Source organism: Leptonotus elevatus, chromosome 13 (assembly GCF_054856555.1).
Source record: "Leptonotus elevatus isolate MCC_2025b chromosome 13, RoL_Lele_1.0, whole genome shotgun sequence".
Classification (NCBI taxonomy): domain Eukaryota; kingdom Metazoa; phylum Chordata; class Actinopteri; order Syngnathiformes; family Syngnathidae; genus Leptonotus; species Leptonotus elevatus.
Window position 1 is genome coordinate 15,724,829 of NC_141251.1, and position 12,460 is coordinate 15,737,288.

Below are 12,460 nucleotides of genomic sequence, written 5' to 3' on the forward strand. Positions count from 1 at the left end.
AATAAACTTGTTTGAAGCTTAGGTACTGTAGTTGATAAATTTTTTTTAGTTGTGCTGCTGTGCCACAAAGTAATAATAAACAGTTGGAAATGTGCATTCAAACGTTTTAGAGGTCAAATTAAGTTTCCCTTAAAGGTTAGTCTTATTATATCATCTGTAAGAACTTTGGAGAAGTAATCAACTGTGTAGATGCTCAATAACACATGCTTGGCTTGAAAGTTCTGCTGGGGGTTCTCAGCCAGGAAGACTGTCTGGAAGAAAAGCTTCCAGGCAAACCTTTCTCATTATTACTGCCGTCACATGACCAAAGCAGTCCGGGAGGTGTAGTGATAACTAAGAATGTTATCCTAGTTAAATCGGAAGGTCAACAAGTCTCGGTTGACAATTCATAGGCTTAAACTAGCTTGTAACATTTCAAATGAACTATAAGTACATTTATGGTTCCGTAACTAAAATTGTTAATTGTGCACACTTCTATACTACACACACGTTCTGCCCCCATGTGCATTAGAGTATTTCACAAAAAGACAAAAGATTCCATGTAGTAATATTTATTTTTTCTATCATAAAAAAACAGTGCTTTAGATAAAAATGCTTCAGCAATGAGAATAACCCACAGATTGGTCATACATTATCGAGCTTAAGTGTTTAATCACTAGCATTCCTTCCCAGTGAGCTCATTCTGGCTAAAGTTCTTCTTTTGCATACTAATTAGAGTTTACAAAACAGTGAAAATATCTCAGGGAAAAAATAACTTGACAGAAACCCTCTTTGTTTGGAGGTTATATAATACAAAATACTGCAGATTCATTATAAATGTCACGGTTACAGAAATAGAGCTTTGCAAACAGTACTGTTGTAATTATGAAAGCAGTAGAAGAGTTTAAGCATGTAGAGACTTTGGATGAATAATTTACAATCTGTAAAGTTTATTTTTCCACACTAGTAGCTACATTTACCGAGGCAGATTAGTAGGAGAGGGATGACAGAGCACACTGTAGAAAAACTGAGTGTAAAATATTACTGAGGAGCATAATTGTTGGCACTGGGGCATATGAAAAGTTTCAGCATATAAAAAGCTTCTTTTTTTTTTTTGTGCATGGATGATTAAGAAATCGTTTAATGGAGATTCCATTTGATGACTATCCAAAAGAGCACAACATTCAATCTTGTTTTGCTCTTGATATCAACATCTCAAGAGATTGCTGGCACACAAAACAAAATACAATTGCCTTGATCTTTTTTTTCTTCTTGTACGAGCAATTGCAAGTAAAATGTACAAAACAGAAAAATTAATAAATATGTCTTTGACAAAGAAATGTTTCTGGTAAAAACTGTGACATCCACAGAATTGTAAGAGTAAAATAAACAAATAAAAAATGAGGTGTCCATTGTTGTCCCATGGGCCACATACAAAAACACAGATTCCATAGGCAACCTTCACAATGCGAGGACCTCCGTGTTTGTTCACAGAATGAACTCCAGGAAGTGTTCGTCTGCTAGCAGGTCCAGTGACAGACAGTTGGTAGACCTGCAGCCGTAGAAAGAAGGTTTGGCTTGGCAGTGCAAAAAGGGGTAATAGTCGTGAACAATGGGCGTCTTTGTGTCCGCTGAGGTGTCCGAGAGGCCGAAGGTGTAGCTGTGTGAAGAATCCGCTTGCAGTGTGGTCCCCAGGGGTGCCTGAGGTGGGAACAAACTGACATCGTCAAGGCTGTGGCTGTGCCTGTCCACACAAGCATGCGATCTAATTTCCATCACCTAAAAAAATATAGAAAAAAGTGAAAGACAAATGTGATCAATGTGTCCATTAAAAGAAAAACATACCTCGTTACTGGTGTTGTCTACAATTTGGAGATGTTCATTGCTGTCTTGGAGGCACAATTTGGTCTCTGTAGTAAATAAATAACACAATGTGCGTTAGTGATATCCCCAAAATTAAATACAATATGCATTACTGAATGCACTTACATTATAAATATTCTCACCTGGCGATTTTGTCTCAGAGGAGAATGTGCAATCCACCGACACACCATCGAGAAAATCAGCCAGCTGGAACATCTCATCTGGATAATCCTCAAGAACTTCCTGTTTGACATCGGCCTTCATTTCTGGCAAACAACAGCGGGCTGTATGAAAATTAAGCATGGCGGCCAACTGACATATTTCACCTCAAGATGGATCTTTTTACAAAGGGTAAAGGAATTCCAATCATTTCCTTGATGTATATAGGTACAATTTCCAAGGTCAATTTGATTTTCAGATTTTGACTGCACCTTCCAGCACCTTTACACAAGCACCTTCACAAAGCCATAGTTTGTGAAATTCAAGTACTTTTTTCCAATCATTCTTAAAACTTGAAAAGATTACATTCCAGCATTGACATCAATCTGAAGCACCTCGTGCGTGTGTGTGTGTGTGTGTGCGTGCACATCTCACCTTGCGCTTGCCACTCTTCATCCTTGGTGTGAGCTTTCCTGCCGCTGCCGAGGCCAGATGTGGATGAGCTGACTTGGCTGGCTGCGGAGTAGGAACACTTCTCTGCCTTCTGTTCCGCTTCCTCCTCCATGGAGGTAATCTCTGTGGAGATGCTGTGTTGGCGGGTGTCGGCTTCTATGCCCGAGCTGCTGGTGGAAATGCGGGACAGGCCCGGGCTGCTCTCGCTGCCTGGTGGGTCCAAGTCCAGATCGTCGCTGATGTACGACTCTCTGTAACGCTTTTTTTCTAAAACAAAGTAATTCAAACATTCAAGACAAATACAATGTTTGGTATCGCTGAAGGAAATTGTGCCTCTCGTACCTTCACTCTCCTCCAGCTGGTGGAGGTGCTTGAGGGCAGGCTGGAGGCTGAGGTAGATGCGATGGCTGCGGCTCAGGTGCAAGAGGAGGTGTCGAGACCGGAATGACGACCCGGTGTAGTAAACAAGCTTCCTGGCTGATGGCAAGCCATCCGGTTGAATCTCAAATTTCTTGCCCTAAGCAGAAAAACACACATTAAGCAGTCAATGCCAACTTAACAAATCCAACGTGCTTAAAGGGAAGTCAAGTCAAAAATTATTCTTTCAATAATATTGCGTGTTCTATGCGCCCCCACCAGTCTAAAGCTGGCATTCTGATTAATTTTGCGTGTGTGGAATATAAATTAAGTAGCAAAATCCTCCCACTTTCATCTGTCAGGGGGCGGCCATTTTGCCACTTGCTGTCAACTGAAAATGACATCATAATTGGTCAGGGCCCAGACTACGACCAATCACGGCTCATCTATTTTCTGAGTTTGGTCATGTGACATTCGCAAGCTGAGCCATGATTGGTCGTTACCTAAGCCCTGCGCAACTGTGATGTCATCTTTAGTCGACAGCAAGTGGCAAAATGGCCACCCCCTGAGATGCATAAAAACGTGGATTTTGCTGCTTGAGTCATATTCCACAAACACATTTAGACTAGTGGTCCCGCATTGAACATATTTGAAAGAAAATGTTTGGCTTATTTTGACTTCTCCTTCAAAGCGAATAATAATAGTTACCAGGAAGGTGAGTCGTCCAACATTGGACCAGGGGAAGTCATACAGCAAGTTTCTGATGTTGTTAGCCTCCTACAGAGATACAACACAACCATTTCAATACACCACTAAATTGAGGGCACATACCAATGAAAAGACTGAGAAATCCTAATTTCGATCAAAATTTTTAGTATGGTAGGAACCCGCTTATGCCTTCATTTTGTCAGAATAATATGGAATAGGTCTGGTATATTTTGGTTTGTATATCTTGGTACATGACAAACGTGAAGAATAGCCCCCCTCACTCTCAAAAAAATAAAATATTTTTTTTTCAAAAAGTTAATAAAACTGTATTCCTTAGACTGTGTCTAACAAATTGTGGAAATTGGTTTGGTAATTTTTGCATAATCCTGTTAAACAAACTGCATTGGAAAACACAGTTTCCTTTGTGTGGTCAAAAATTATTTTAGGGTGTGCAATTAGTTAAAAACTAAAATGATAGGCTATTTGTGCATTTGTTTAGACCTCTTAAACACGGAGAGGCCAAGGGTGTCTTGTAGTATCTCATGGTCCGTTGGACCTTTAATCAGCCAGACAGCAGCACCCTAATCCCCCCCAGATGGTCCATGATGGACACATCAAACAAGTGACGCATTTGGCAGACGCCTCGTATCTGCTGATGCGCTGTTGCTGGGAGCAACCCACACATTCTTTACACGTCTGCTCAGGCTTTAACAGACCACGGGTCCAAAGAGGGGATCTCTGAGTAAACTCCGATTTTCAGTTTTTGCATGTCACGTACAAGCTGCGGATGACCAACCCATTGGTACGTGCACGTACCTGATAAACCTGCATTCCTCTCAGGGTCAGGCCGAGTACTGCCGTTCCCCTCTCTTCCTTCTTGTCCTGGAGACATGAATGATGAGATGTCAGTGAAGCTTGTGAGCAGAACAGATTAGATTGAGAGTCTGGCTAAGCCTCCATTTTAGGTGGCTTTTAAACAAAGGATGGTGGTTAGAAACAGTGGAAAGTGTTTGTCCTTGACTCGTGACCTTTCGCAGTCTGTAAAACGTGACTGGTACATCTTCTAGTCGACATGACTCTCTGATGAAGAGGAGGATGGCATCACGTGCCGACATGCCCCACAGGTCCTGGTGCACTTTGGGGCCATGGCAGAGGAGATAGTTCAGTCCCCGCTTGGCTATTATCTAGACAGAGAAATGGAAGAAAGGAAGAAATGTAATCGATACATAGATCACGCTCTAATAATTATAACTCTAATATTCAGGGTTGCTTTATAGGCATGGCGGGCCGCCAGACTTTTCTTGCCTCTCTAAGCGCACCGCCCACGTTAGTCTACGCTATTGTCATATTTGTAAATAGTTATTAAGTGTTGTCTCTGTAAATGGTTGATTTCCAGTTAAAGGTGTGTGTTCGCTCAAAAGTCAGCTATTGAATAGGCTATAAAATAATATTAATCACGATTATTTTTGTAATAATTGAGATCACGATTATTCAAACGACCATTTATTTTTGGGTGTAAAACAAGAAAAATATTTAAACATGCAAAATTTATTATTTTTTAAATGAAACAAAATAAAATAATTACTATATAAATATTATTTGAAACTAATTATTATATAAATTAATTTTGGACCAAGCAAAATTGAGAAAACTAGTTAATAAAAGGTGCAAATGCACAAATTCAAGCATGGTTTCCTTGTATAAACAAATATAGCGCATTGGAGTTTACTTGCTAGAAACTTAAAGATTGCCATAGGATTGCTGTAACAATTTCAATAGCTCTCTGAAGTGCACATTTTGAACTCAAGTATGCTCACATTGTAAAATTCATATTATTTTAACAATTTTGACAAAAGTGCCAAATAAATAAACTGGATCAAAATAGAATACTTCGATATATTTTTTTTTTACAATTATGCCAATTTTGTAATTGTGAAGTATAATAATCATGATTGTAATTGAACTTCAATTAAATGCACAACTCTAGGATAGGCTCCAGCTAACTTGCAACCATAGTGTCAATACGCGGTATGCAAAATGTATAGATGAATAATTAATGTTGCATATATGCAAGTCTGCAATCTTGTTGTCAAGGTTGACTTGTGCTCATGTTGTTTTGTGTAGTGAATCACATAGCTGACATTTGTATAGCTGTGCTGGGATTAATCCCCATTCAAGGCCCCATTCGCAGTGGTTCTGTCTGTCTATGAAAAAGTAAAACACATTGAGACAAAAAAATAAAATTTGAAATAAAACGCCTGTTGTATACCCATGGTGGAAAATACTCCTTGGGTTCGAAGTAAGGGGCACTGTCTTCCCCCTCCTTGGGCAGCTGGTGGTCACCGAGGTCCGCCTGCATGGCGTAACCTGCTAGCTGAAAGTACACCTCCTCCAGTTGACGGCATTCCGAGCGTAACACCCGCTCGCGCAGGTCAGAGTAGTAGAGATGGCGTGCCTTGCGTTCACTGGTACCGAACACAAAGAAATGAAAACATGACGAGAGGCTTGCACAAGGTGTCAGTAAGGAGGACAAAGATGGATGGTGTACAGTAATAATAGGGCTGGGCGATATGGCCAAAAAATAAAATTTATATTTGTTTCTGTCAGTAAGGACGATTACGATTTGAACCCAATAAACCCAACAAACATTTATTTAAAGGTTTAATTTATTCAAAAATAATTTGTCTGCAAAATGTTCAGACAACAATCATGTATTTAACATAAACCTAACAATTATTGTTTGCGCTTAAATGCCACAATTAAGTCGTTGGTAGTTATTGTAAACATGTCTTGTAAACCACCCATACCACATTCTGCTACTGACAATAACATTTGGGTGTAACAGAACATAAAACAACATCTTTTAATAATTCGTTAGACAAAACTCGATTTCACAATTTAGCAACAATTAGATTTTTAAAATGACGCATAAACGAATGAATTAAATTTATTGCCCAGCCCTAAGTAATAATAATAATATCAATGTATGGAAGAAGTTGTCCAGAAAAGGTGCATACCTAATAAGTCTGCCATTCTCAACATAGTACTGCACTTTAATGCAGAACACTAGGGGAAAGGCTCTCTTCTCAAAACTCTATGGGAATAAAAACATGTGGGTGTTAATTTTGCATTTCCTCCCCTAAAGTTTGGGGATTTTTTTATGTGTATACTACCGAAATAAGATGAGTCTCAAGTTAGGAATTAGAAATAAAAATAGTAGATATATAACAGTAGACTTTATATTGTAGTTGCACCATGATGTTCAACATAAAATATGAATTAAAAAAAACTGCGTGTACAATGTTGGTGTGATGACTACAAATCTAACGTAATGTACAGATTTATATATTACTCCCCACCTTTCCGGACTCTTGCTTCCATTCTTTGGGTAAGTACTTGGTCAACTTCTCCTCCATGTCTAAAAATATGCGCTCATTGTCTAGGCAGGAGAAAGACAACCAGGAAACAAGCAGACAGTTAGCGGGCAAACAAAACAATAATGCAATCAGGCAGAAAATGTGTCCAACAATGGGCTTAATTAGGGTGAAAGACAAAAAGAAGGCCTTATTCCTTAGTTAGCGAGCGAGGCAGCTATCTGGCTGATACTAATGGCGACCAATTTAGCAGTAGATAGTTGTTTGAATTCTCATTTAGTAGACAATTTGAATGCTATGCTGAGAGGAAGGTGGTGGTATCAGTCTCTGCTTGGTCCTATGAGTCAAGACATGGGCATTTTCTTTTTTTGTCAACCTTATCGCGTATGTTGCATAGCTGAATCATGTTCACCAAGCTGTTTCACAACTTGTTCTTGTCAACATCCATCAATTCATACGAGTTTCTAGAGCACTCTGACTCAAGTTCTTGAGTTAGAGTTGAGTCATTAGAAGACCACCCCCCTCCTCCTCCACTCTGTCCCTTTTTACCCGCAAACTCCCACCCTGCTCATCAATCCATGCCTCCCCTCCATGAAGGAGAGGAATGCAAGGGTGCATTCCAGGCTTAATGAAGTTAATATTGCAGGAATCCCGGCCCAAGTGATCGCTGAACCAACACCATAAAAACAAAAGGCTGCTTGTTACAGAGGTGAGCCGCACGAGATTTCCAAGGCATCTTAATGTATTTGAGCAAGTAAGAATGAAAGAGTACAGGAAAGTATAGCTCAGAGCCCACTCAGGATTACAACATACACTTGTGTCGGCCTGGGAGACATGAAAGAAAATAAATTGGTGAGAAAATCAACTTGGATGAAAGGCTTGTACCGTACCAGTGATGGCAAAGACAAAAAATGTGATGACAACCATACTACTGGAAATGGATCTTATTTTAATGTAGTAGTGGTGTATATGTCTTGGCTGCTCAGTACAATATACAGTCATTTCTGGACTATAAGTCTCTACTTTTTTCACTTGCATTCGACCCTGCGGCTAATACAAAGTGCGGCTTATCCATCAGATCACAAGGGGGCGCACTATAAAAGGAAGCGCAAGAGCATCAGGCATAGCAAAACAAACCAAGTGAGTCCAAATACAGTAAGAGAGACAGAACGAAAGTGAGACAATTTGCGCCCTCATTATGGAAAAGAAAGTAGCGGGAACACGGTGCGATAATATTAAAACACCTGCGGCTTACAGTCTGGTGCGGCTTATATGTGTAGTATTCCCCAAATCTAGCTAGCACGCCTTAAAGTCAGGTGTGCCTTGTAGTCCAGAAATGACTGTAGCTAAGGACAGTGATTAGTCTACATTTAGTTTATAAAAGTTTTTGATTTTTCATTTTACCTTTTTTTTCAGCTACTGATGTACAGCAATACCGAAATAAATACATTTAAAATGAACCCTAAAAGCTCATGTATGATTTTAATTGACAAAGGAGAAAACATAGGACATTTTCGCCATAATTTTATAAATGTAAGAGTTTCCGTTATTTTTAAAAATGTTTTCATTTTTATTTTATTTTATTATTAAAAATGCTTTTTACATTTTAGTTTTAGTTATTTTGTTAGTTTTCATGAACTATAATAACCTTGGTTCACATCAGTAACAAAATAAGAAGAATGAAAAGCGTAGTACGTTGTGTTTTGTCTTACAGGGCAAGCTGGCAGTTTTAAAACTGCTCGCAAGGTCTGCATGCCTCAGTAGCATCACTTCACTATTTGCAAGTTCCACTGTACTTGAAACACTGTTGTTGTGTACTGCAGTGTGCATTATTGGTCTTGATATTATCAATGAAAACGGACCTTACCTCGAACCACTGTGAGGCCAAACAAGTGCATCTCTTTGATACCAAGCAGCTCTGCTACCTGATTGAAAACATCCTGCCCGGTGGCCTTCGGCTGGAGCAAGAGAACCAAAACGAAATGTTTTTACGATAATGCCACAATTTTAGAGGGGGGGGGGGGCTATTTTGAGAGGCAGATACTTGGAGGCAAACTCACCCCGACAGTGATCTCCATTTGGTTTTTGTTGGGAAGAAGAACACAAATGTTTCTCTGCTGCTTCACTGAAGAAGAGGCCATTGTGGCACCTTGTGTCGATCACAACTCTATCCTTGTTTAAAGCTCTTAGCTGAACCACGACACTTCATCCATGTCAGATCTAAAAAAGAAGACATCTGAGTGAGATGGGCAGAAGAAAATCTAACTGTATGTACAGCAGATTATGCATCACTCCTTTCAAAATGGTCCACGATTTGTCAAGTAACAGTCTTGTTACTTTGATACTCTGTTATTTTATTGATTTACTGTCAGAGGAAAAATGCATCACTACTTAATCCATAACGAGGATTATCTCAACAAAGTTTGCCGACAGAAAAAGACTTCAACATAATTTATCCAAGCGTATCCAACAGAAGGCTATGGCACAAATGGGTATTGATCCAATTTATCAGCAAATTAAATAAGTGCATAAAAGGAAAATGTGAAATAGTCTTAACACTGAGCAAATCACAGGTGGAGAAAATAAATCTATATGTAATATCTTAGTGGTGGTGAATACAGTGGTGACTAATAACTTAAATACAGCTCATACTACAATTTTTTTTTTCGTTTTTATGTCAAGTGCTTCCCTTAAAAAGAACAAAACAATAATCTTATATCATGCAAGATTTTAGCATAGTAAAACTTAAGTGTATCTTATTAGACCCAAGTTCAGTGAACATTGGATTAACTTTGTAGATGGGTTTGCCTTTGATCCCCCCCCCCCCAAAAAAAAAAACAAGGAGCAGCCTTAACAAGGCCTGTTAAGATGAGAAAACACAGTTTGCCACTAAGTAGCTGGCCCCAAAATGGTGACTTTTTTTTTCTTAGCAAATATATTGTTTGACCTTTACACACACACAAAAAAAGTGTGTGAGTATATATATATAAAAACTGGCTGTTTGTCATGTTGCCTCACATGAAGTTAGTCGCACCATGGTAACCCCCCCCCCCCCCTCAAAGCCCCAACTGGTACGAGGCTCATCTGATTAAAGTCTTTAGTGTGAATTAATCAGTTTAATTACTGCCGTGCGCCGACTCTGATCCCTTTAAAACCTGCTCTTGACAATAACCAGTCAGAAGAAAGAGGGGGAAAAAAACAAGCGGAAACAGATCATTTGAAATTGGAGCCACCTGCTCATACAATTACTTCTTCTAAGAAAGGATAAAAAAAAAACATAAAAAGAAATAACGCTACCAAAACCCCCTTTTTTTAAAATTACAAAATTATGTATATAATATTGATGTTCCCACATTTTGTTTTCCAATACTGTACTGTATTTCTTTTACACAACAGTTCCAGACTCATAGGTAAGAAGAGTGTAACCAAATTTGACTTCTGGACATGTTCAAACAGAGCCTCACTCCCATCAAGATGTCAGGACAAACAGACGTCCAAAAACCTGAACTTCCAGTAACATGAAAATCTGACTCGCTCGCCGTGACAAGTCGCACAATTAAAGCTCAAGTTCATTCAAGGCATAAGCAGGCGACACACTTCTTCATTCAAAATGCTGTGTGAAATACACACACATGTATAGACAATTTTGCAGTGAGAGTTTTGCAACATTTCCTCCCCATCAAAGCAATTAAAAACACACACACACATAATCAATGTGTACTCATGGTTACTAGGATAAACACAGGAGACAAAAAATCAGACACATTTTTAATAATGAGCAGTATTAGTTCACTAAACTCTCAGATTACTTAAGGCTTTTTCCACCTCAGGAAATTGCTTAATTTGGGCTGGGACAACAACAATAAAAACTACAGATGGAATCCCATACTGACTGATCTGAACTGGACCGTGAGATTATTTTGGCTCCATCTTCAACATCAATTCAGAGCCATCTTGTGTTTGTTTCTTTGGAGTCTAAACTTTCCCACTGTCCGAGTACTCAAAGATACACCTACACATTAGATCCTGGCATTTGATGACAATGATGTATTTCATGTTCCATTTGACAGTTTTTTTTCCTCATATTTTGTCCCTGGTGTTGTCATAGCTTGAGCTCAGCCAGACGTTAGAAAGCAATACTGTTGTCACAAGATGCAACTTTGAATACTGCAAAAGAAAGGAAGAAAGGAGCTGAAAGGGTTGCTTGGCAGCTCTAAACATTCTTCAAGTGGGAAAACACCCACTTTATCCTCCACTGAAAAGGATGCAGAAGGAGGTCCTATTGGGGGCGTACAAAGGTGTGGACCCCCGTATAAAACAGGAGCATACTTAATGTGAGATTTCTGAAACTAAAAAAAAAAAAAAAAAAAAACATTTAGATGCAGTCAATTAAGTAAAATATACATTATGATTTGATACATGGTGCAGTCAATGCAGGCTGAGAAATCCCCCCCAGCTAGTTGATGGCCAGGATCAAAGCTGGTTTCACATGTGCCAGTTGCCATCTGCATGCTTTTTTAATACCCTCCCAAGACTGTTATAATCCCTGCTGCTGGAAAAACAACCCCACTGCACCGTCTAGTTTTTGTTGTTTCTTTTCTTAATTTATTTATTTATTTATTGGACGGCAACTCACACCAAAGAGAATATATGTCGAAAGAGAGTACGAGAATATTGCATTCAACTGGGAAACAAAACAATTACAAATTCTAATTAGATTGAATTTCAATAAAAAGCTCTGACAGACCCTAACACAGGCTGCGAATCAAATTAGCGTTTTATATGAAATGGTTGGACAAGTGTAAAATATCTAAAATAGCAGCGATTATGAATTAACTACTAGTATTTAAAATGGTCAATTAAAGTAGTAGCTATGGGATGCATCAAACCGGTTCAACTCAATGGTAACAGGCAGTAACGCTACAATTTCAGCGCAACAAGTGCACTAAACTCTACCTAAACTTTACGTAAACCAGCAGAAACTCACCGGGCGTCACATGTTAGAGATGAGTCTCATTTCGTAGTCAGCTTGTTCCGACGGTGGCTAAAACACACTTCTTCTTTTTTCATTTGAGTTAAATACATAAGCTAAGTGGGTCCAAACTGTCCACCCCTAACCATAGAGTGTGTGTAGAGAAACTTCCAAACCACAGTAAAGAGCCGATTTGGACTGTACCATTGCAAAGATTTGTGGGGGTAATTTATGCTGACTGTGTTATTAAAAAAATAAAAATAATAATAATAATAATAACAATATGTATTTGAACAGACACAAAGACACTGACGGTAAAGTAATGAGCTTATAAAGTATATTGTGGATTCAAATGTTTTGTTTTACTGAACAAATTAGCTCATGTACAGTTGAAGTCTAATTAGAGTTGAATGGTGTAATTTGTTCTGTTGGTGCATATATATATATATATATATATATATATATATATATATATATATATATAATTTTAATTTAGTTTTTTTTTCTAAATAAATTTTAAAGTACATTTAACTTAAAAAAAAAAAAAAAGTACGTTGGCACTAGCAAGCAAAAGTCACTCTGGGAATGGAAAGGG

General features: G+C 38.6%; 1 protein-coding gene across 5 annotated transcripts; it reads right to left on the reverse strand.

The window, feature by feature from the left end:
- Positions 1–535: 535 nt before the first annotated feature.
- On the reverse strand, positions 536–12,012 carry LOC147163985 (FERM domain-containing protein 6). Of its 5 annotated transcripts, none has more exons than XM_086092182.1 (14): positions 11,881–12,012; positions 8,954–9,113; positions 8,761–8,851; positions 6,879–6,958; positions 6,537–6,613; positions 5,789–5,984; positions 4,548–4,703; positions 4,336–4,401; positions 3,520–3,588; positions 2,797–2,971; positions 2,437–2,721; positions 1,986–2,108; positions 1,825–1,889; positions 536–1,680 (listed from the first exon to the last, which is right to left on the reverse strand). In XM_086092182.1, the coding sequence occupies exons 2-14, from the start codon at positions 9,032–9,034 to the stop codon at positions 1,468–1,470; spliced, it is 1,677 nt and encodes a 558-aa protein (XP_085948308.1). In that variant the 5' UTR covers positions 9,035–9,113; positions 11,881–12,012; the 3' UTR covers positions 536–1,467. The 5 variants fall into 5 exon arrangements, with proteins under 5 accessions (XP_085948308.1, XP_085948307.1, XP_085948309.1 ...); XM_086092181.1 differs by having other exon boundaries at positions 536–1,758; XM_086092185.1 differs by having other exon boundaries at positions 1,532–1,680; positions 1,969–2,108.
- Positions 12,013–12,460: the final 448 nt, after the last annotated feature.